Source organism: Chaetodon trifascialis, chromosome 20, assembly GCF_039877785.1.
Source record: "Chaetodon trifascialis isolate fChaTrf1 chromosome 20, fChaTrf1.hap1, whole genome shotgun sequence".
Classification (NCBI taxonomy): Eukaryota; Metazoa; Chordata; class Actinopteri; order Chaetodontiformes; family Chaetodontidae; genus Chaetodon; species Chaetodon trifascialis.
This window is the reverse complement of record NC_092075.1, coordinates 9,921,102-9,946,646: the sequence shown is the minus strand read 5'-3', so window position 1 is coordinate 9,946,646 and position 25,545 is coordinate 9,921,102. Positions and strand designations below refer to the sequence as shown.

General features: G+C 41.7%; 1 protein-coding gene and 1 non-coding gene across 2 annotated transcripts; both read left to right on the top strand.

The window, feature by feature from the left end:
* The first annotated feature begins 7,622 nt into the window (after window positions 1-7,622).
* ddx54 (DEAD (Asp-Glu-Ala-Asp) box polypeptide 54) lies at window positions 7,623-14,590 on the top strand. The gene is made up of 20 exons (XM_070989713.1): window positions 7,623-7,896; window positions 8,503-8,629; window positions 8,762-8,832; window positions 8,927-9,115; window positions 9,265-9,314; window positions 9,419-9,460; window positions 9,555-9,650; window positions 9,750-9,871; window positions 10,005-10,066; window positions 10,271-10,402; window positions 10,494-10,704; window positions 10,793-10,924; window positions 11,051-11,272; window positions 11,364-11,437; window positions 11,515-11,721; window positions 12,247-12,395; window positions 12,492-12,605; window positions 12,691-12,801; window positions 12,925-13,016; window positions 13,291-14,590. The coding sequence occupies exons 1-20, from the start codon at window positions 7,777-7,779 to the stop codon at window positions 13,572-13,574; spliced, it is 2,607 nt and encodes an 868-aa protein (XP_070845814.1). The 5' UTR covers window positions 7,623-7,776; the 3' UTR covers window positions 13,575-14,590.
* On the top strand, window positions 8,032-8,103 carry trnac-gca (transfer RNA cysteine (anticodon GCA)). Its single transcript has one exon. It is a non-coding gene; the product is annotated as a tRNA-Cys (tRNA).
* Window positions 14,591-25,545: the final 10,955 nt, after the last annotated feature.

Here is a 25,545-nt window from a genome sequence, read left to right as displayed (position 1 = left end):
ATATGTCTCCATGCATTGCAGAATTCCTCACACATTTCAATACCAAAATCATCCTACTCACCCTGTGTCAAGCAGAGTGCCCAAACCAAGATAAATCCAAGCCCATACACCAGCCAGGTATGTAAAGTCATGGATGCAGCACAGTAGTGATGGTCAGTGGTCAGTGCTGGAGGAGAGAGAGCCAGATATTTCCTCTGCTCTCATCTAATAGTCCACCAAAACAGACACAGAGAGAAATCTAGCGGAGATCCCACTTCCCAAAGCCTGAGCTGCCCGACTGTCTCTCTCCACCCCAGCCTCAGCGAAGCGCACGCAGTGTGTGAGTGAGGTGCCAGTGAGAGTCCAGTGAGAGAGGGAGCCAACCATCCAGGCAGTCAGTCGGCTCAGCAGCCAGTCAGGCAAAGAGACGAGGGGGAGGAAGATAGATGAGTGAAGGAACTAAATAAATGAATGTCTTCCTCAGTGGTCTCCTCACGTCCTGAGTAGGTGAAGCTGGTGGAACTAGTGGTTTGATTGCAAAAATGAAAAGGAAAAAAAAGCCTCCTCTCTTCTCTCATGTCACCCTCTGAAAAAGATACAAAAAAAAGAAAGAGACACCTTCTCTCATCAGTGAGATGAAAACAAACAGTGTAGCAGCGAGTGTGGTCCTTTTCCAGTTGGGGCAAACACATCAATCAGGATTAATTCCTGATTGATAATCCATCGCTTCTAATAATAGCCCTATCAAAATGTGTTAAAAGCCCAGGCACTAAATTGGATGGCACACGGCGGGGGGGCAGGTTGGCGTGTGCATGAGTCTGTGTGTCTCTGAGAGGGAGCATTGCCAAAGGACACACAAACACACACACACTTTCCCAACGGGGCAGGTTGTCTCTGCGCGGTGTATCACTGCGCTCGCACACTGGGGAGAAAATTCTATCTAATCAAGAATTAAAGAGTAAATCCTTTCTTAGAGACTGTAATGCCAGAGGATAAGGCAGGCTTTGCAGTAAGCCCTCATTCCCTCCCCACCCAAAGCAACATATGGTCCAGCCTGATAGATGGCTGCCAATGATCGCTGTCATTCATATTAAGACATATTTACAGAGGCGAGTGCAGATTTTTCCACATATGTTTTGATTACAGCGGAACGCAGATAAGCTATTCCTTCCACAGCCGCTCATTTACAAAACAAACAATGCCTGATCATGACTTGTGTTCCTGCACACGCACATACACATGCCTCCTTTTGTTTGTAAGTGTGTGCAGCTGCGTGTGAGTTGTCTCTCCTCTCTGTGCTTTTATTCATGACTCATTGTTTGTGTGTGAGTGTGTGTGGAGGAAAAACAGAGCGAGAGGAGAGAAATGCCAGGAGTGTGTAATATCTGTGTGAAGCATATGGTAAGTAGGAAGGGTCATGCGGACAGTTGTGTTTGCATGCATGAGGTGGTGAGGGAGGAAAAGATGCTGTTTTACACTTAGCTTTAATCAATATTCCTCTGTGTGTGTGTGTGTGTGTGTGTGTGTGTGTGTGTGTGTGTGTGTGTGTGTGTGTGTGTGTGTGTGTGTGTGTGTGTGTGCAAACTGCAACCCTAAGGGAATAGTCTGACATATGGGAAAACACACTTATTTGCTTTCTTGCAGAGAGTTAAATGTGAGGATTGACTCCACGCTTATATCTGTCCATTAAATATGAAGCAACATCCAGGGAATGGCTATTTTAGCTACGCACAAAGACTGGCTACCTTTGCTCTGTCCAACAGTCAAAAAAAAATGTGGCTATTAACTCATCAGCAAGCAAAGAATGATCATATTTCCCAAGATGTCAAACTCGTGCTTTAACATGAACTCTTTCTGTAATAAAAGCCTCAGCTTAAGTGATAGCCTACTAATTCTCAGAGAAACATTACATGCGCACTCACAAAAACACACACCCTTGTACACACACAACTCAGCGCCTTACGATTTGTCACGGACGCGGGTGATGAATCTATAATGTGAAATTTTCATATTGCATCAACACAACCAAAGTGAGTGGTGTGAAGCATAAAAGAGCAGTCCTTGTAAAAGTCCCAGTGCTGATGTGCACATGCAATTTTTGTCTCAACCTTTTCCCTCTTTCCCCATCTTACAGCCCTTATTCATTTATATTCCGCTGAGCTGCTTGAGCCTTTGAGTGATAAAGCCATGAAAGAGAGAGTGAGAGAAGGATGGATTCGGAAGGGGGAAGAGGAGGTCCAGCAGTACGACAATGATGAAAGTGAGTCTTTCCCAAGCTGCTCCTGACTTATCTTATGACACACAATAGCTGCTTTAAATACCCTTGAAGTCCCCTGCGGTGGCTAGTTTAGAGTGACAGTGACAAGAATAGAGAAGGCAACATGGCTTTAAATTCTTGATGAAATTGCAATTAAGACACCAGAAGAAGAAGCAGTGAGCCCGAGGCCGTGCAAGCAAGGACCAAAAAGAAACAACAAGGATGTGAGGAGAAAATACATGAAAAGTTAATTCTGCTCTGTGGGCTTTAATTCTGGGCATCTGTCATCGCATATAACACTCCCCTCAACATGCAAAGGAGATGAGACTGGAAATGGCCATTAAGTCTCGTGTATTAACCACAGCCCAGTGGGTTCTCTGCAGAGCTAATGAGCACTAATCCAGTAGTGTTTGTCCACAATACTCTACAACATGGAAAGATATCCTGGAGGATATGTGTGGCTAAATCAAAACAAAAGTCTAGAAGCTACATGGAGAGCAGCAAGATTCGAGACTTCACTTTCAGGGACTTTGATGTCCCACCAATTTGGCTGGTTGGAGAAATCCTCAGGGGTCTCCTTCGCTTCCCTATAGGGAAACTTTTTGTGCTTTTGTCACATGTCCCATGATTATCGCCTTAATGCTGGCAGTGGCTGTAAGATTAACCGCTGAAGCCTTGAAGGGAAACTGCCTTTTAGCACCCAGAATATCAAGTAATTGAAAGTTTGACCGGATGTATGTGCCTCTGCAGTTTTACACTAAAGGGAGCGCAAAGCCGGATTCTCCTTATACAGCAAAGGAGACGTCTCAGCGAAAGGCTTAGCTTCATTTGAAAAGTAAGCACTTCTGAATTTTGCTTCATGGCCCTTTAAAAGATGGTCCCAAGCATTTTTATTCAGGTTTCAATGCATTCTTTTGCAACATGAATTCCTCCTTGAGGATGTACTCAAAATAGAAAACAACGAATTATTTTGCTTTGCATGAATTAATAATGCATTGTAATTGATCCGTTCCTTACAAGTGATCATTTCTGTAATGCTGGTGCACAGATCATTTCAGTATTCTTTTGTGCAAATTATGATCTTCTACATCGAAAATCATGAAATGAGTCTTGCTGACACCTCCTAAATATTTTTATGGGTTGCAATCCAGCCAATGCCCTTGTGAGACTTCCCATTTACTGACCTAATAAGCTGCGATGTCTGCCTTGATAAGCAAGTGGAGGGTCCAGAGAAACTACCGGGTTAACGTAATTATACGTCTTCTCAAGCATGTAAGCGCTGCTCCTCTCAGCATCTTATCAGCCTGTGGCATCTTAAGAGGCACGGTCCAATCAGTGGCCTTGTATTTTGTGCATGGCTGCTCTGTCTCCCTGCCCAGGAATCCTGGGGGTAAAGCCAGGGGTCCACTCACCATCTGCTGCTGTCACTGGGGGTGGCACTATCACGTTCGTAGTGCCATGCCAGCTCAGTGAGCCCAAGACCAGGCTTTGACCCTCTCTTCAACTGCCCTGAGACCTACTGTCATCCTCACCCAGGTTGCTCACAGCTGCATGATGCACACTGGTTGCTGATCCACAGCATATTCTGCAGAAAGTATTGAGTATTGGCATCAGCTTGATGCACAACTGGATTTGTTTCTCATATTTTTGAAATCCATACGCAGGTCTGAGTTTAGACTATGCATTGTCTCTCAGTGCTGAAATATGTCTTACAGCCCTTAAAACAGCGCTTTTCACAGTTTCAACCTTCACAGTAAAACTCGCATTTCACGATTAGGATATAATCATTTCATGGGATGCAACTCCAAAGCTGATATTTCCTCTCATTCAGCCATTTCTGACTTTTTGAGGGGCTGTTATCAGATTTCTGAGATTAATTTGCCCCTTGGATGTACAGCGTCTGGCATGGAAAATCAAACCAGCATTTGAAGGCTTGCTGGAGGGACATGCCTGCCTGATATGTTGCAGCACATCACTTGCAATGCTAATTGGATGTTTGGACTATTTTTAAAGGGTCCAGTGAACCCATGGGCAGCCCTTTAAAGAGCAGTTGATAAATAATTAAATCGACACAGATAGAGTGGAAGAATATTTAACTGCTACCCCCATTTAAAAGCTTAGCTTTACAAACCATCAGCTCAATAATCTCTTAATTTAAACATTCCCCTCAATCTCCAAGGCTTAGAGGCAGCATCTGCTGCACACATACGCTCTCTGCAGGAGAACATCTTTATGAAAATACAACCTGAGACATGTTGACATCTGTTTTCTTAATGACTTTCATTCAGATCCTAGTTTAGTCACTGACTGATCTAAAACTATGACTGCTACACCACAGAGTTTTAAAAGATTAGATACTCCACTGTAAGGCCCATATAGCTCAGGATGCACCTTAGCCTGGCTTTCATCAAGTCCTCACAAATCTATGTTGTCTTTAGCAGATCTTATCATTACACATTGTGAAATCAATAACGGGGCTCTCATGGGATTTGTAAGTGGTGCTTACACGCTGCTCTATTTTCTTTCATATGCCATGATACACATCGACAGACACATTAAAATCCCAGCCTCATAAATAACAAAGCAGCATCAGAAAATAAACTGCCTGAACCGCATCATGTGGCGATGAAGCAGTGATTCAGGAGCATGTTTTCAACATGAGAGCTTGACATAGCGGGGAAATTGAGATTTAAGACAGTGCCAGGAGCTTTGGAGGCTGACCTGAGAGCACACTGATGCCAACACCCTGTTTATTTTAATGCCAAGTCAAAACCACCACAACCTTCCACTCCTTGCCAGCTTCATATCTTTATCCCAGCGGGCTTTATCACTTAAATCATCTATAAGAACAAAAGCAAATCCTATAGGTGGCTTCCTGCACCTATTGCCCACGTGCAATCCCCGCATCCCTCTCAGCTCCCTGCACAGATTTGGCTCCGGGCCACCGCAGCCAGGCTCTGTGAGGAAATATGAATGGCATTAGCTCCGGCTGTTGCCATGGTGTTGACTTATTTACTGTATATCAGCCCACTGACTTCAAACAGTGCACTACACATTTTGGCTGCCATATTAGTGTCAGTGTTATCATCCAAAGGACACATTTCCACTCGGTGATTTAAAAAATTTAACTGTGGCTGCTTATAAACAAGAGAAAGTTCTGAACTAACGCAAAAAAAGTCATGTAAGCTGTAGATATACTGACCAATTGAAAATGTGCATTCTTATTTCCTTCTGCCAAAACCAAATTCGCACTTTATATCTTGGTTTCATTAATATTACACATCATAAAAACCACATGCGTTCCAATGAGGTTAAAACAAAAACACAGTTTATTAAAAAATAGGAAGAAAACACAGTGGAGACCTTTCCCTACTGGCTCCTAATGAATAACACACTGTACACCTCAGAGCTCATCTGGGTTTTTGATGTTTGGGGCAGCTGTTTTCTTGAGCAGCAGCTGGCCTCACATTCAAATGAAACCTGCATGCGGGATACATCACTGACATTTAAACTGCCCAATAATCAATGTGCAGAAGGAGTGAATGCATGGATTATTGGAGGCTCCCAAGGACAAAAATTTGACCAAATTACTTATCCTAAACCGTTTCAGGCAAAATCAAAATGAGAGTTCAAGTAAGAGACTCACATTTGATCCCCTTACAGATTCAACTGGTCGTGCAAGATTAGTTTTAAGCTTTGGCAGGGTAATATTTATGAATGGAGGCAGAGCTCTGTTTTGTTATGTCATCAGGGATGACATGACAAGGAATGATAAAATGCGGCTTTGTGTTTAATACTAACACTGTTTCAAACAATGACTTATTTAGTTCAGAGCGTGTGTGATAAATACGGCCGAATCATAAAATTACCATGGTGCATAATGCTTGCTGAAAAATAACGATTCTGCAAGCTTATGTTTTTGGAGAAATCTCGGAGAATATTTCAGGATTCCAGTAACGTAGGTGTGACAGTTGTTGCAGGGATTGGTAGGCTTTGCCTGCCAAAATGTCCTATGCAGTGACTTCATGAAAAGTTATGCAATAAAAAAAAGCGCTCGTATCATCTTTTTTGACACCATGAATTTTTACGCTTCTCATACATACATGCCTAAAAGTATTCCAAGTTATTATATATTATTTAATATATTAACACTTCATGGGTTTGCAGAGGCTGAGATATACAACTCTGTCCAACTTTAGGTCATGAAACAGTTTTGTTCATTTTCCTCAAACTGCAAGACTTAACCTGCCAGCTCTTGTTGTCACATCATGCATTGAAGACATGGAAATTACACATTTTGATTATATAATGGTAATAAATGTGGATAAAGGTATTACTAAAGGGAAATAATCCCAGTAAAAGTTAATTCAGTTAATTTAATTGACAAGACAAATAATGCTTATTGCACTCTTTGCTCGCAGATGACCTGTCAGTGTTTCCTTAAGTTATACAACTTCAGATTCAGTTTAGCTTCAAAGGAAACAGAAAATTATCACGGTGTATAAACAAAGATTTTGAATTTATGTGTTCTGTCTGAGGACGAGGGATAAAGCACCTGCATCAGAGACATTACAGCGACAGGGTGCAATTTATATTCAAAGAATCTGCATAGAGAAGTCTGTGCTAACACAATATAATGTGAGGAAGATGCTGTATATTCTCTCTGATAAATCAGGAGAAAAGCCAGCAAAAGGTAATTTTTTTAAAATTAACATGTGAACCAAGCATCTATCCCTGGTTCCATTTTCTGCAATAGATGGATGAACAATGGGTGATGAAACTTAGAGATGATGTCACTCCATGCTTGCAAAAACTGATTTAGTACTGTTAATTAAATTAAGTTGTTTGACAAGAAATTAAAAAAGCTTGTGAGATCTTGAGTGCTTATTCTTAAAAGATGAACTAAATAAGCCTGAAATCTGCAACTTATGAGACAGCATGGTGCTCTTCTGCTTCCTGTTCACCAAGGCTTATTAATTTCAAACAAAAATTAGTCCTCACTGAATTCGTTAAATCAATTTGGGATTTGAGGGGGATGGAAAAAGCAAGACTGGAAAATGCTATTATATGGTTCGATTTAGCTGCTGCATAATTGGCTTTGAAGTACAGTTTATCAATTCTGCATCCTCTGTCAGTAAATTAGATATTGTTACATCAGACACTGCGTTTTAAGACGATGTAAAGAGTTAAAGATAATAGAAATTATACAGCCTACAAAATAATGGCCTAAGAAGAAGTGGAAGTGGAGTAAAATATGCAGAATTGTAGATTATTAGAGTACACTGATTGGACCTCGATATAGCGGTCAGTAGATGGCGATGTTGAGCTTTTAGTAACATACCAGCAGTCACGCAAAGCGGAAAACGGAAGAAGAAGAAGCAGAGGAAGCCCACACGTGTTTTCCAACATGTCTGCCTGCCGTGTTGTTATGTGCTGAGATGTCCTGAGCTTCGTTGAACAGGAATTTGGTGCCGTTTTGTTTCATCATCTGCACAGCAAAGTTGCCGACCGCACTCTTAGAGGAGCCTTAAAGCTTCAGGATGGCGCAGAGAAAGAAGAAACTGACGAAGAAGAAGAGATATACAGCCAACAGGGACGCGGAGGCTGACTCTGACAGCGGAGACTTTGAGCTGGCTGCTGAAGTGAAAGACGATGATTCTGTAAGGAACAACACTTCAAAACAACGCGCTCAGCCTTATATAAACACAATGTATACACACGACAATACAGTTCATGTGAATTGACAGTAGCAGCTACAGACTCTTTGTATCATGAGCTGAACAGCTCATGTTGTAGGGGGTATAGCTCAGTGGTAGAGCATTTGACTGCAGATCAAGAGGTCTCCGGTTCAAATCCGGATGCCCCCTTAATACTTTATGTGTGATACATATATAAATTAGCATGTAATTGACTTAATATCGGTTTGAGTAGTCATTTATATGGATTAAATACCACATTGCCGTCCATATACCATTCAGCATACAATGGCTGTTGTCACCTCATCTGTCACTTTATAGTTACACTTATTCTGAGACATTAACATTGGTACAATGAAATGAGCTGTTACTGTGCCATCCATTATTTCAAGTCTACATCCATCATATGTCATGTACATTACTACTTTTAGTGTATCTTGTGAGAATCATCCTGAGGAAATGCCTCCTAACATCAGAAGAAACTTGAGATAAATTCAGATATATCGATTTTTCATGGATACATTTTTCACGTCGCTAACAAGTTGTTATTGTGTTTTCTTGGACTCACAGCCAGGGAGGAAACTGGTGCGGTTCCCTGCCTCGTCAGACTGCCTGTCAGATGTGGAGCCTGACACCAGGCAGTTGGTCAGAGCCCAAAACAAGAAGAAGAAGAAGTCTGGAGGCTTTCAGTCCATGGGTAAGACCCAGCAAAGAGTGTACAGATAGGACTGCATGTCCACTAGCTACTCACAGTATTGGAAGTCTACCTGTATATATTCTTTTGAGCCGAAGAGGCAATGCTGTTGAACTACATTATGTATGATTTCAGGTCTCAGTTACCCTGTATATAAAGGCATTATGAAGAAGGGTTATAAAGTCCCTACTCCAATCCAAAGAAGAGTAAGTCAGCACCCCCTCAGGATCCCATAATCAAACATCCATGACTTCTAACAGCACAGTATTTCACGCCCAATCCTTCTCCTCACTCCTTCAGACCATCCCAGTGATTTTGGATGGCAAAGATATGGTCGCCATGGCTAGGACTGGCAGTGGTAAAACCGCTGCCTTCCTGGTGCCAATGTTTGAGAAGCTGAAGGCCCCTCAAGCCCAAACAGGAGCCAGGGCCCTCATCCTGACCCCCACCAGAGAGCTGGCCCTGCAGACCATGAAGTTCACCAAAGAGGTCAGACTGAGTGTTGAAGTTGGCTGATGTTACATGAAGCAGTGTTTTCTGGGTGTTACAAAACTTTAACTGGGTTTAGTTAATCTGCTGTGTGTGTGGAGAACACAGGCTGTCGCTGATGTTTTTTTCCCTTCTTTGTGCTGTTGCAGCTGGGAAAATTCACCGGCCTCAAGACTGCTTTGATCCTAGGTGGAGACAGGTGTGTGATGTCTTTATATTCCTGTGTTTTCCGTTATACTCTGAGATCCGCACCATCGTCCTTTAACTCTGAAATGATTGTAAATGTCTCTGCTCTTTTCCCAGAATGGATGATCAATTTGCTGCTCTTCATGAAAACCCTGACATGTGAGTGTTTTCTTGTGGTTCCGACTGATCGTGTTATTTCTCCCCATCCGTTCACTGCATGTTTTAATCCCGATCTCTGCGCTTCGCTCCTCAGAATCATCGGTACCCCTGGTCGTCTCATGCACGTTATCAAGGAGATGAACCTGAAGCTGCAAAATGTGGAGTACGTGGTGTTTGATGAGGCTGACAGGTGAGAAATGCAGGTTGTGCATTTAAAGGTGTCATTTTCATTTCACAACCTGGACTGAATTACAACGTGTGAATGTGCCGGCGCTCTCCCTCCCCTCAGGCTGTTTGAAATGGGTTTCGCCGAGCAGCTTCAGGAGATCATCCGGAGGCTTCCAGACATCAGACAGACTCTGCTGTTCTCTGCCACTCTGCCCAAACTGCTGGTGGAGTTTGCCAGAGCTGGTGAGAAATGACTGTTGTTCTTTTTCACATGCTGCCATCAGGATGTTTTTAAGATCATCGTCATAATAATATTCACGATAAGACCTAAGCTGACTAAATACATTAAATACATTCAATTGTTGTATATTTCCAGGTCTGACTGAACCAGTATTGATTCGTTTGGATGTGGATTCTAAGCTCAGTGACCAGATTAAGGTAAAGAAAGGACACGGTAAATTATAAATATAAACTTTGCTAGCTTTTACCAACATCACGAGTGAGAAACCCCTAAAAAATAACAACCTTCATTATTCATTCATGAATAAAGGTGCACGATGCATCTAAATCTTGGTGCTAAATCCTCACTTCATGTCTGTCCAACGATGATAAAATCTTAATCTTTCTCCTGTCTTCCCTCAGCTGTCATTTTTCCATCTGCGTGTGGATGACAAGGCAGCAATGCTGCTTCATCTGCTGAGGAACGTAGTGAAGCCTCAGGAGCAGACTGTGGTTTTTGCAGCCACCAAACACCACGTGGAGTACCTGAAGGAGGTAACATACATCTCTCTTTCTGTGTATTTTCCTCATATTTTTTTAAAAATCAGCTTTGATTTAAGATTAATTTGTTTTGTTTTGTCTCCAGCTGCTGTCTGTAGAAGGCGTGGAGTGTGCCTACATCTACAGTTCCCTCGATCAGACTGCCAGGAAGATCAACATCGGGAAATTTGTGCATCGGAAGGCCATGGTCCTAATTGTGACTGATGTTGCTGCTCGTGGTATAGACATCCCCCTGCTGGACAATGTCATCAACTACAACTTCCCCTCCAAGGCCAAGCTGTTCCTGCACAGAGTCGGTAAGTGGCGTATGCACTGAATTAAGAGTGATCGAGCTGGTGTGGTAAATGAGGATTATTTGGTCATTGCTTGTCTCTTTCCCATCAGGCCGTGTGGGACGTGCTGGGCGCAGTGGCACAGCCTACAGTATGATCTGTCAAGATGAGATGCCTTATGTCTTTGACCTTCACCTCTTTCTTGGAAGGCCTGTTCAGTTCGCCACAGCTGAACGCACAGAAGGTAAGCTTTGCAGAACACCGGCCGGGTCTTTGGATTGAGGTGCTACACATCTGAGGCTGCTGGTCACAGTCTTTCCCTCTGTGCTGTCACTGTCTGCGATCTAAACCTCTCCTGTCCTTCCTCCAGATTCAGACGGTGTGTTTGGTCGCGTCCCTCAGAGCATCCTGGATGATGAAAGTACCCATCTGATCGCAGCTCACGAAAACTCCCAGGACCTGCAGAACCTGCATCGGGTCTCAGAGAACGCCTACAAGCAGTATCTGAAATCTCGACCGAACCCCTCACCTGAGTCCATCAGAAGGGTCAAAAGCACGGATGTGTCCACCATTGCTGTCCATCCATTACTAGGTCAGTTTGGAGGAGGGGGATCTGTGACAAAAACAGGAATGATGACGCAGAGGAAGTTGTTGGTAACAGCATTCGATTAATCTCGTTTCAGGGTCAGGTATGGAGAAAATGGAACTGGAGCACCTTCAGATAGTTGATGCCATCAAAGGCTACAAATCCAAATCGGTTAGTTGCAGTAGATAAAAACACAAATATTTCACAGTGCTGCAATTTCCTGCTAACCCGTCCTTGTCTTCTTGTAGACTATCTTCGAAATCAACTCGAGCAGTAAGACACTGGCTAGCGAGGTGATGAGGACCAAACGCTCCAAAGACACGCGGCTGGTGGATAAATTCAACAGGCAGAGAGACAGCCTGGCTGCAGAAAGCCAGCTGCAGCAGCCCATCAGCTCCACCTCCGCTGACAACGAGGATTTCCCATCCTCCATAAGCAAAGAGGTCAATCTAAAGGCAAGAAACTCTCATTCCTCTGTGTTATTCATTGAGTCACAGTGTAAAACACCAACATTTTCAGCATATTATGTCATAAGATAAAGAAAAACAACAAGGCCTCGCAAGTGAGACTTTGCGAGGCGCAGCAGGTTGTGCGCGTGCCTCACAGCAACAAGGTCGCCGGTTCGATCCCCGGGTCGGGCCTTTCTGTGTGAAGTTGCATGTTCTTCCTGTGAATGCGTGGGTTCTCTCCGGGCACTCTGGCTTCCTCCCACAGACCAAAAACATGCTCATTAGGTTAATTGGTGACTGTAAAATTGCCCCTAGGTGTGAGTGTGAGTGTAAATGGTTGTGTGTTTGTGCCCTGCGATCGACTGGCGACCGGTCCAAGGTGTACTCCGCCTCTCGCCCGTTGATGGCTGGGATAGGGTCCAGCACCCCCCACAACCCCAAAAGGGATAAGTGGTATAGAAAATGGATGGATGGATAATTGCACAAGCACGGCAGCATTTTTTGATATGTAGTTCTTAATGTCTCCACCAGGGGGTGTTCTCTGCTGTGGTAGGTGGAAAAAGGAGCGGCCTACAGGAAGATGGGGAAGAACAGCCTAAGAAGAAGAGAAGCAAACAGTTGGGCAAAGATGAGGAGTATTACATCCCCTACAGACCCAAAGACTTCAACTCTGAGAGAGGGTGAGGCAGGAACCACTGAGATTTAGGGGGGGGGGGGGGGGTGACATCATGATTAAAATGTATTATCTGTGTGGTTCATGTTCTGTGTGATGTTAGGTTAAGTCTCGGCGGAGAGGGCACTGCTTTTGAACAGCAGGCCTCCTCGGCTGTCCTGGACCTTATGGGAGATGAGGGAGAGCGGCTGAACCAGCACAAAAACATGATGAAATGGTAAAAATTTAAATCTACTCTAAGGCTGTTTGGTTCTTAGTTTTCCATTTCACACCATAATTCAGTGCCTCTGCGTCACTTTCAGGGATCGAAAGAGGAAGCGCTTCGTGAAAGAAACGGGAAAGGAAGACCAGAAGAAGAAGATCAGAACAGATGGCGGTCAGGTCATCGAGAACAAGAAGAACAAGAAGAACTTGTATCCTTCCACCAAAATCTCTCTTTGTGTACCTGGTTACTATTACTGCTCTTCCTGTTCTCTCTCACTCTGACAATGTTTAGCCGTATTGTTCAGGTGTTGTATCACTTAACGGCATGTCAGTTACGAGGAGTGGAAGAAAAAATACAGGGTGGATGACACAGGATCTGGCTCAGATGGAGAAACAGGAGGAGGACAGAGGAGGCCAGCAGGAGGTAGGAGAACATCAACATCATTTGATATTTTGTGGAAGAATATCTCCTAAATATGAAGCTACAGCCAACAGCTTAGCTTAGCACAATGACTGGCAGCAGGGGGAAATGAATTTCCTTAGGGGATCAATACTCTAACAATCTGTTTGTCCGTGTAATGAATAGATAAGAGAGTGGTATCGAAATGTCAAAATATTCCTAAAACTCAGACGAACCTCAAGCAATATAAGTAATATTTGTTTTCTTAATCCTTGCCTCTGTATCATCCGTCTCCCAGGTCGTGGTCGTGGTCGTGGCCGGCGAGGTCTTAACGCCCAGAGCCCCAACTTCCAGAGACCCACGGGCCAGCAGAATACACCCGGTGGCCGCAGAGTCCGCTTAGAGCTGAAGACGAACCAGCAGATCCTGAAGCAGCGCAAGAAACGGCAGAAGCAGCAGTTCCTGCAGAGCGGAGGCATGAAGAAGCTCCGAGCCAAGAACAAACAGTTCCTCGGAGAAGTTAAGAAGTCAGGGTTTGGACGGGGGGGTCAAAAGAAGGGGAAGATGAGGAAGAGACTCTGAGGAGGACGCAGACAGAGAACTGACACGGAGGGAAGATGGTTTGAGGGATGAATGGCGTCTGCTGTTATCTCCGCAAACCACCTTAAATGATTTGATGCAGTCTTTCATGATTGTGGATTAAAGGAGTTGAGGAAAGCATTTCTAGACTGTAGAGATGAAATTCATTTTTTTATATCATGGCCTACTGAACTCTAAAGTTAAGTGTTCTACATTTTCCTGTTGGCAGTGAAATGTTTTTCAGTGCACAGATATGTCTATACACGTTAATCACTGTTGGCAAAATACAGATATGAATGAGTCAGTGCTCTGTGTTGTCTTCAGTTACATTTTGAATGATGTGATGTGTGGGTTGGTACATTTGTTTGGCAAAGTGTGTCTTTCGTGCACAATTCTTCTATGGCTAATTTTACTGCAATTAATCCTATTAGAGAGGTACTGCATTTATTTTAATGTCCCATTTCCATAAAGTTTAGGGACTTAAAAAAAGAACGACCTAAATCTAAGCAACAGGGGCTGATATATCCTTACTTTTAGTATGGGTAAAGCTCCTAATATGCTGGATCCTACATTTCCCATAATGCAACAAACACCACCTTTTGGTTAGGTCCTCCCTGCCTGGTGAACAACCACATCTTTCAAACCATAGACATAATATATGTAGACGCCTCATTGACTGCCGCTTCCTATTGGAGCTGACGTTCAGCGCGGCCGCCATCTTGGATGGGTCTCCCATGCGTCCCCAGTGCATTTATTTCTACGGAGGAAAGTGTATGTCCAGCTACAACTATCATCATAACTCCTCTAATTTTTACCCAATTTTCACACGGTTTGGTTTGTTACAAACGTCAGAGATGTAGTTATGAAACAGGACGCTGTCACACATTAAAAACAAATGCTTTCATGCTGAAGTACTTTGTCTTTGTTAAAGAGCATGAAACAGACATATGGTATGGCATATTAATAAATGTATAAATTAATTAATTTTAGATTTTAATAAAGAAACAGTTTGATTGTTCATTTGATTTCTCTCTCTCTCTCTCTCTCTCTCTCTCTCTCTCTCTCTCTCTCTCTCTCTCTCTCTCTCTCTCTCTCTCTCACACACACTCACACACTCTCACTCACACACACACACACACACACACACACACACACACACACACACACACACACACACACACACACCGTCTGGCCTGACAGCTTTAGGATGACAAAGATTCTATAATAGCCTGGACTGAAACTGCTGATGTTTGTGATATACACTGATTTTAACACATACATACATACAAGCTCCCATATATACCTGCTCAGTACATTTTTTCCTTCTTTCTTTTTTTTTAAGGCCTGGAAAAGTAAGCTTTAAAATTGATGAACCTGTTTACCTGTGGGGTGTTCCAAACAGGTGTTTTTGGAGCATTCCACAACTTTCCCAGTCGTAGTAGTGCGTAGATCCCCTCACGACAATTTTGCTGGCCTTAGTATTTCCTGTGTTTTATTTTGTTCATTATTGTTAGATTTAGTGTTGATGTGTGTGTGTGTGTGTGTGTGTGTGTGTGTGTGTGTGTGTGTGTGTGTGTGTGTGTGTGTGTGTGTGTGTGTGTGTGTGTGACAGACATGTGTATTGGACATTTGTGAAAATACGGAACAAATAGCGTCCCAACATTTAATTGTCAATTAAAGGACGATTCCGTATTTTACGGGACGGGTGGCAACCCTACCTATAATTGACCTTGAACAGCCAATTATGTGGAGAGATTGCTGCCCCATACAAAATAAAACAAATATAGAACAGAAATATGTCAGCTAAGACGCTACATTAATGATCCGTTAATGTCAGGAAGCACCCAACAAGCCATAGCTTCGATGAGCCATAGACGAACGCAGTTCAATTCGCCTGATCTAACAAGCAATTGATGAAGCACTGAAAAAACACTTTAAAAACCTTCTCATGGTCAATTCTTTAAGCCGAATTACTCAGCAGAGCATACTGATTACTTTCCCGGATCGAAACGAGTCCTCACTTCGGGACGAAAGCGACTGCCACACTGTCAAAAACAGTTATATTTCTCCGTAGATTTTACAAATAGATCATGAACTATCACTGAGTTTTAGGCATGTTATTCAAATGTGTACTTTTTGCATAGTGAGTCTTACCTGGCCACAGTTTCATGCAAACGATGTACTCGTGCGCCTGAGGTGAACGGCAGAGTCCCGTGATCTTGCTGGGCAGGTGGAGGTCTGCTATCCTGCACGTTCACATACAACCAGATTGACTGTCCGTGTGCATGTGTGAAAGAAGATTCATCGACCGGTATCGAGGAACACTTTCAAGTCAAATTTCATGTTTCTGCGTGAGCTCAGAGCGGGACACAGTGGAACTACACAGTTAAAAGGGATTTGGGCTTTTAGTCAGAAGGACTATTGCTGTCAAGCTGAGAGAACTCTGCCCATTACAACAAAGTAAGAAGAGTTCAAACAACTGCAACTTGAAAAAAGCGCAGAAACTCATTAAAAACCCACGATAATCCATTCAGTTAACTTCAGCAAATACGTCAAGGTGGGCATTTCAACCAACACGCATGCGCCCGCAATGTAACGTCACGCGCAGTGTTGAACTTTATGTTGAGCCACCGCCATCTTTTTACCTCGGAGCCGAGTCGTCCAGTAAGTACATTGAAAATTATTTTTAGCTTAGTTAGTTCATCTGTTGGTAATGTGCATTGGTCGTCTAATGTCTCTCCATCTCAAATGATCCGTCAAGATATTAAACCTGTGATGAATATTTCATGTTCGTTCTTTTTCGGAAATCCTTTAGCATGTAGCGCTAGCTAGCTAGCGCCGCCAGAGTGAAACAAGTTAATGTAGGGTTGAGCCTCATATTCGACTGTAACAAGTATTCGGCACCTACAGTGTACTCTTATAGGAGTGAAACAGTGCGAGACTTGTCTTTATTATTACGGAAAAATGTGTCAACTGTGGGAATATTATACCTGGATCAACTCGCTAATATACGTGACGTTGCGACTTGTACAAGAGGCTTTGCTCGCACTCAAACAACCTGGCACAGGATTGACAAGGCAGCGAAATAACAGAGCAACTTATGTTCCACGAGGAAGAGGAGTGGAAAAACACTGACCACTGCCGTAGTGTATGGATATTTTTTATGTAGAGTTAGATGCTGTATAAACACGTAGTTATAGGTGATTGTTTTCAGATGTGCCGTTACACTCTGTATCCATGGCAACACGCAGCCCATCGGCTGCGTGTGGGTTTTTTGGCCAGTGGGAAAGGAGCCCTATGCCGTTTGAAAGCGGGTCGACCAGTTTAAATTAAAAAAAAAAACGTGTCAGCCCGGTAACTATGAGCCGCTTCCCCAATGAAATAAGCGGGGTCGATGCGGCATATAGCTCCTTTCCTATTGACCAAAAAAACCCGGGTCTGATCTCCATCTAGCAGCTGCCACCATAGACATAATATACGTAGACACCTCATTGACTGACGCTTCTTATTCGCTCCGTGCACAATATGGCGACCGTTGACCTTCGAACTTGAGTGTGCGGGGCAGTACTTCCGGGCAATACTTCTGGTGCGCGTCCGACAGCAAGAAACAACAGCAACCCAGAACCAGAGATAAGCAGAGAGAAAGTTTTTCACAATGAGTGTCTTTAGGATTAAGGAGAGGCGATGTGCATTTGAGAGGGTGAGTACCTCGGCACTTCATTGGCCTGGAAAAGTAAGCTTTAAAATTCCAGGTCATTCCAGTATCTTACACTACCCTGTTAAGCTTGCAACTGGGGCTGGGAAGCTAAATAAAATAAAATAAATAAATAAAATAGGGGCATAGTTGCTCTCTTTACGTTGACTTTGGTTGGCTCTGGTGCTAGCGGAGACCCACCCAATATGGCAGCGATGCTGGATTATGCTCCAGCACGTATATTATGTCTATGGCTGCCAACGCTGTGCGTTGCCATGGATACAAAATGTAACGGTACACACATCACTCATGAGAAGCTCTTTTTTCTCGCTGTCTTGTCAGTGCTTTGCCATGTGGCTTCTGTTTTTACAATGTAATCACTTACCATTCAGATGAGTGACATGGCCAAGTGTGTCCACTTTATAATAAAGTCGTGTTTATTTCATGTTAGGATACATTAAAATCTGGAAGCTTTTAATTGTGAACTGTGCAATTTTTCGGAGATTTGTGGCGATGCACAGTATTTTGCACATCTAAAAATATACATACACAATAAGGAAACTGAACTTAGTGTGTTTTGTGCTGATAATGTTTGTATATCTTTCTTTCTTTCTTTCTTTCTTTCTTTCTTTCTTTCTTTCTTTCTTTCTTTCTTCTGTACAGGGTTACTTCTCTTCAGTGTAGGCTGTGCTGTTTGGGGCAACTGCCCCTCAATGAGGTGGTCCTGCAAGTGTTTTTTCCTCGCCGAACAAACGCACACTAATTGCCCATTATATGTCCACCTTGTTTTCATTTTCTTACTTATTTCTATTGCTCTGTTTGGAGGAACACTAATCCATGTGATGTTATAGAGAAATTGTCAAGAGAGTGGACATTTCAGTAATGTTTGAATGTTTTCATTTTCAACATTTTGAGCAAGTTTCTCAGATACATGTTTTTGTTTGTTTTTATGAATCTTTGCAATTTGGGGGGGAGAGGAGGATGACAGCCAAGCTGTCCTCCATGACAGACAATGACTCCCACCCACTCCAACACACACTCACTGCACTGAGGAGCTCCATCAGTGATAGGATGCTACATCCAAAGTGTGCGAAGGAGCGGTATCGCAGGTCATTCCCTCCTGCAGCTGTCAGACTACACAACAAGAACTGCTGAAAGTAATTTTTTGATCATTTATCTGTAAATCATCTGTAAATTACCTGTGCAATAATCTGGGCAAAAACTGGTGCAATAATCTGTGCATTTATCTGTAAATCATTTGGAAATGATCTGTACAATAATCTGGGCAATAGCTGGTGCAATAATCTGTGCAATTCATCCTGTACCTAACAGTCCGCAAATACAATTTATAATTTAATAATGCTTATTTTTATATAATGCTTATTGTTATTACACTCTTTTGTATATACTTGCTATTTTTTACCTAATTCTATCTTTTACTGGTGCTGCTGTACATTGGAATTTCCCCTTGCGGGACAAATAAAGGTACATTGAATTGAATTGAATTGAATTGAATTTACTGCAGCAACTCTGAACATTCACTCAGAAAGGACTCTGTTGAACTCGGAGAGTTATTGTTTTTCCCCAAAGGATGGGTGCTCTTCTTTTTATGTATTATTATTATTTATGTGTGGGACAGTGTAATTTCAGTTTGTGAGCAAAAGTGTGTTAGAGGGTGTAAGGGCTATTTTTTTAATACGTCCCAAGGAAGGTCTTTTTTGATGTCTCGACATCCATTGACACTTATTTTGAAGCAAGGCTGCTTGAAGTTGGACTTGTTGGGGGTTAAATAAAGGTCCTTATTGAATTGTCTGTTCAGCTATTTTTTCTTGGGTTAATATTTAGTTTGTCTAATTCTCATGGAGATTCTTTGTAGATATTATTTAATATTTAATATTAATATATTTAATATAAACTCAAGTAACTTGGCAATAAAGCATGAGAAAAAATAATAATGTTGCCCTAACTTGATAAAATAAGTTCAACCAACATCTTTTTTAGTTCTCTTAAGTAATGTTTTCCAGTCCACATTACTTGATACAGAAAGTTGAGTCAACAAATCGTAAGTTGTATCAATTATGTATTCCATGTTGAGCCAACTTGATCCACAGTTGTAGGAACTTGATCAAATAAAATAAATTCAACCAACATCTCTTAAAGTTATCTCAAATAATATTTTTAAGTTCATCTTACTTGATACAGGAAGTTGAGTCAACAGACTGTATGTTGCATGAACTCATGTTTTGAAGTGTAAAAAACTTGACACTAGAAGTTGACTCAAATTAACTCAGTCAAAGCAACAAGATGACTTGACATAGTTAAGTCGGGTCACCTAATCTTTTTTTTTTTTTTTTTTTTTTTTTTTTTTTTTACAGTGCATGCTTCCCGTGAAATTATTTTCTCCGCATTTATCCCATCCTCGGTCTGTCGATCCTCCGCGGCAGACCAGGAGCGGTGGGCTGCCAGCTGCCAGCGGCCAGCCGACGTCAGCGCCCGGGGACCAGTTCTCCTTCGGTGCTTCGGTTCTCCTTCCTTTGGTGATCTTCTTGCATGTTTTTAGTGGGAGTTATTTAAGGAGGAAACCTTAGGTTCATGCAAACTCCACACAGAACATGCAAACTCCACACAGAAAGGCCCCCTTTTTTCCTCGAGCAGCAGGCACCGAAGGCGTGGTGGAGGACACGCCACCAGCGCCCACAGCGGGATTCCAGGGGCCTTCTAGCTGTGAGGCGACAAGTGTGACCACTTGTGCAACCGTGCTACCCTACAAATAAGTGTCTGACATTATTATGGAAAGAATCCATACAGAGATACTTCTTTGTTGATGAGTAAGATCTGTTTTGCTTAAGCAGAAACAGCTGTTGTAGCGCTGTTGCCAAAGCCACCAGACTCCATTCAAAAAAACAGTAATTTTAGCATTTTTAAAAAAACTTCTTCAAATGCATCAAAAACAAAATAAAACTCGACAAAAACCTTCTTGGATCACCTTTTTAATGTTTCGGCAACAATTACTAACTCTGGATTGGTTGAAATAAACTTTCAATTCACGGAATGGGGAGAGGAGCGAGAGAGCTGGCTGACGTCAGAGAAGCAGCGGGGGAAACAGCACATTGAGTCGGAATGTTTAATATTTTTACACTTAGACTGAAACTACTACGTAGACATAAACATGGCGGACTTGGTTCTTGGTTAAAAATAAATAAATAAATAAATAAATAAATAAATAAATAAATAAATAAATAAATAGTAGTAACGTACAGCACTATGGAAACTCTGATTTTGTGGCTCCTGTCCATCATGAAGTTCTTTCAGCAGGCATCAAAACAATGCTGCTTTTTTCCCACAATCCAGTATTCATTTTCACAATCGAATGTATGGATTTTTCAACAATTTGAATATAAATTAGAATTTAGGATATCAATTGACAGCCCTACTCCTGATTTTGATGATCCCCTAGTTTTTTGTCTGGCGCCATAAGATGATTTGTAATACCTTTTATTAGCCCTTTTTATTTACAGGTGCTGGTCATAAAATTAGAATATCATGGAAAAGTTGATTTATTTCAGTAATTCCATTCAAAAAGTGAAACTTGTATATAATATTCATTCATTACACACAGACTGATATATTTCAAATGTTTAGTTCTTTAATTTTGATGATTATATCTGACAACTAATGAAAACCCCCAATTGAGTATCTCAGAAAATTTGAATATTGTGGAAAGGTCAAGAGACGTTTTAAAGCCCTTTGTTTTCTGTTTGCAGTCTGTGAACATTAGAGGGTGTTGGCTAGCTACACACTACAGAGACAAGGTGATTAAAAATGTCTATACCCTATTTTTAGGATGTGTGCATGTGTGTAAAATATCATGGATTTCCAATCAGTCAAATCTAATCATTCCGCTCACAGTTCAGAAGCTAGCGGCATGGCATTCTTTCGTCTTTACCACCCAAGTCATATGATGTGAATTAGCCATTAAGCAAATGTTAGCAATGCTAGTATGCTAAACTAAGATGGAGAACATGGTAAACATTAAACATGCTGAACATCAGGATGTTAACATTGTCATAGTAAGCATGTCATCATGCTAATGTTAGCATTTAGCTCAAAGCCTAAAATACCACCTCACAGAGCTGCGAGCAGGCCTGTGGACTCTCAGTTGTGTTTCTGTTTCTGTTGGCCCTGTAGATACTGCTTGCTTGTCTGGCTCTTTTTTCTTTTTTTACTTCTACTTTTTGTTTTACTTCCCTTCAGCGACTGACTGGTTTGACTGACAAACAAACCAGGACACATTTAGACAGTTTATGTTTCAAAGTTTCATTTGGTTCTTATCAGGAAGTGATAATCTGTGTGCTTACCTGTGTGCAAATGCACAAATGTCAGCTTAACATTTGCCCGCCATGCTCCCCGTGAAAATATTTTCTCCACATTTATCCCATCCTCGGTCTGTCGATCCTCTGCGGCAGACCAGGAGCGGTGGGCTACCAGCTGCCAGTTGACACCGACGCCAGCGCCCGGTAGGGTTGCCACCTTTCAGAAATGAAAATAAGGGACGCCCACCACAGCTCCTCGGGACCATGACCACCACGTTTTATTTTGTGCCACTGTTTGTAGTAAAGGGGTGATCAAGAAAGCAATTAGTCATACTTAAAACTTGAAATGCTTTATTACCAGTGAACACATTCTTTATTGTGCAACATTGTTGCATATAAAGTGCTGTTCATTAGGCTACATAAAGCCGCAATTACATGCATTCCTATTTAACATACAATGAGGAAAATATATAACAAAGTGCCATATGCACACAATTTAGTTATTGCACAATCAATTAGCCTAGTTAATGAGATAAGATCAGATGTCATCCAAACAGTTAAACCACACTAATAAAAGAATTTATGTAATGCTCACTGAACACTGTATTCCTCAAAAATATAAACATTTTGACATAGATTACACAGAAAGCTCTACAAACATTTTTAGTCTAGGAAACGATCTGAGCAGCAGCAAAGGGTAGTTTTCCCTGGTTAAACTCCAACAGACGCTTGAAGTTGAGGAAGATTCCCTGAGCTGTTTCAGGCCTCAGATAGCTGCAAATTTAGATTAAACCACTCAGTCGACGCTGATACTCATTATGAAAACATCAAGTGAAAGATCCTCCACGGCGTTAGGCTTCATGTTACCCTGGCATATTCCGCCCGGGTCCGATGGACGTCTGAAACATCAGACTGAAGGAGATGGGAGGTGTGAGGTCATTTCCTGTGGTGGGCAACTTGACCTTGTATTTCCCAAAGAGATCAGTCAGCTCCTGCTCCTGCTGGGTGTAGTTGTCCAACTGAAGGTTGTATCAGAGGAAGCCGGAGTGGTCGGAGAGAACCCCATGCACGGGAAGAACATGCAAGCTTCACACAGAAAGGCCCGACCCGGGAATCGAACCTGCTTGAACCTTCTTGCTGTGAGGCACGCGCACTACCTGCTGCGCCACCTTGCAGCCCTATATCTGTAAATATCACAGAAAAAATAAGATAATTGTGTTGTCACTGAAAAGTAGTTAAAAAGTTTACTTATACTGTAAATAAGAAATGAAATAGATAATGTAACAAGGTTATAAGATATTAATTCAGAACACAATATTTTTAATTAACAATTTAAATCTAACACAGAACGTAATCAAACAGAAAAATTTTTTTTTAAAAAAACATCAGAACCTGTCAATCATTTTTTGTCAATCCCATTTTCTGCAGGATTGTTCTAAACATGAGTGAAGCATGACAAAAGGTAAACACACAAAATATTAAACATTCCGACTCAATGTGCTGTTTCCCCCGCTGCTTCTCTGACGTCAGCCAGCTCTCTCGCTCCTCTCCCCATTCCGTGAATTGAAAGTTTATTTCAACCAATCCAGAGTTAGTAATTGTTGCCGAAACATTAAAAAGGTGATCCAAGAAGGTTTTTGTCGAGTTTTATTTTGTTTTTGATGCATTTGAAGAAGTTTTTTTTAAAAATGCTAAAATTACTGTTTTTTTGAATGGAGTCTGGTGGCTTTGGCTACAACAGCTGTTTCTGCTGAAGCAAAACAGATCTTACTCATCAACAAAGAAGTATCTCTGTATGGATTCTTTCCATAATAATGTCAGACACTTATTTGTAGGGTAGGACGGTTGCACAAGTGGTCACACTTGTCGCCTCACAGCTAGAAGGCCCCTGGAATCCCGCTGTGGGCGCTGGTGGCGTGTCCTCCACCACGCCTTCGGTGCCTGCTGCTCGAGGAAAAAAGGGGGCCTTTCTGTGTGGAGTTTGTATGTTCTGTGTGGAGTTTGCATGAACCTAAGGTTTCCTCCTTAAATAACTCCCACTAAAAACATGCAAGAAGATCACCAAAGGAAGGAGAACCGAAGCACCGAAGGAGAACTGGTCCCCGGGCGCCGGCGTCGGCTGGCCGCTGGCAGCCCACCTCTCCTGGTCTGCCGCGGAGGATCCACAGACCGAGGATGGGATAAATGCGGAGAAAATGATTTCACAGGAAGCATGCACTGTAAAAAAAAAAAAAAAGATTAGGTGACCCGACTTAACTATGTCAAGTCATCTTGTTGCTTTGACTGAGTTAATTTGAGTCAACTTATAGTGTCAAGTTGTTTACACTTCAAAACATGAGTTCATGCAACATACAGTCTGTTGACTCAACTTCCTGTATCAAGTAAGATGAACTTAAAAATATTATTTGAGATAACTTTAAGAGATGTTGGTTGAATTTATTTTATTTGATCAAGTTCCTACAACTGTGGATCAAGTTGGCTCAACATGGAATACATAATTGATACAACTTACGATTTGTTGACTCAACTTTCTGTATCAAGTAATGTGGACTGGAAAACATTACTTAAGAGAACTAAAAAAGATGTTGGTTGAACTTATTTTATCAAGTTAGGGCAACATTATTATTTTTTCTCATGCTTTATTGCCAAGTTACTTGAGTTTACAGAAATTGCTAGATTTCAAAATTTTAAGCAAAATAATATCTACAAAGAATCTCCATGAGAATTAGACAAACCAAATATTACCCAAGAAAAAATAGCTGAACAGACAATTCAATAAAGACCTTTATTTAACCCCCAACAAGTCCAACTTCAAGCAGTCTTGCTTCAAAATAAGTGTCAATGGATGTCGAGACATCAAAAAAGACCTTCCTTGGGACGTATTAAAAAAATAGCCCTTACACCCTCTAACACACTTTTGCTCACAAACTGAAAGTACACTGTCCCACACATAAATAATAATAATAATAATAATAATAATAATAATATAATACATAAAAAGAAGAGCCTTCCTTTGGGGAAAAACAATAACTCTCCGAGTTCAACAGAGTCCTTTCTGAGTGAATGTTCAGAGTTGCTGCAGTAAATTCAATTCAATTCAATTCAATATACCTTTATTTGTCCCGCAAGGGGAAATTCCAATGTACAGCAGCACCAGTAAAAGATAGAATTAGGTAAAAAACAGCAAGTATATACAAAAGAGTGTAATAAAAATAAGCATTATATAAAAATAAGCATTATTAAATTATAAATTGTATTTGCGGACTGTTAGGTACAGGATGAATTGCACAGATTATTGCACCAGCTATTGCCCAGATTATTGTACAGATCATTTACAAATGATTTACAGATAAATGCACAGATTATTGCACCAGTTTTTGCCCAGATTATTGCACAGGTAATTTACAGATGATTTACAGATAAATGATCAAAAAATTACTTTCAGCAGTTCTTGTTGTGTAGTCTGACAGCTGCAGGGAGGAATGACCTGCGATACCGCTCCTTCGCACACTTTGGATGTAGCATCCTATCACTGATGGAACTCCTCAGTGCAGTGAGTGTGTGTTGGAGTGGGTGGGAGTCATTGTCTGTCATGGAGGACAGCTTGGCTGTCATCCTCCTCTCCCCCCCAAATTACAAAGATTCATAAAAACAAACAAAAACATGTATCTGAGAAACTTGCTCAAAATGTTGAAAATGAAAACATTCAAACATTACTGAAATGTCCACTCTCTTGACAATTTCTCTATAACATCACATGGATTAGTGTTCCTCCAAACAGAGCAATAGAAATAAGTCAGAAAATGAAAACAAGGTGGACATATAATGGACAATTAGTGTGCGTTGGTTCAGCGAGGAGAAAAACTTGCAGGACCACCTCATTGAGGGGCAGTTGCCCCAAACAGTACAACCTACACTGAAGAGAAGTAACCCTGTACAGAAAAAAGAAAGAAAGAAAGAAAGAAAG

Bases quoted from the DNA above. Each gene is read 5' to 3' on its own strand.
- ddx54 (XM_070989713.1), top strand. From the start codon at position 7,777: ATGGCGCAGAGAAAGAAGAAACTGACGAAGAAGAAGAGATATACAGCC. The intron at 7,897-8,502 runs GTAAGGAACAAC...TTGGACTCACAG, and splicing joins AAGTGAAAGACGATGATTCT to CCAGGGAGGAAACTGGTGCG. The intron at 11,273-11,363 runs GTCAGTTTGGAG...ATCTCGTTTCAG, and splicing joins TGCTGTCCATCCATTACTAG to GGTCAGGTATGGAGAAAATG.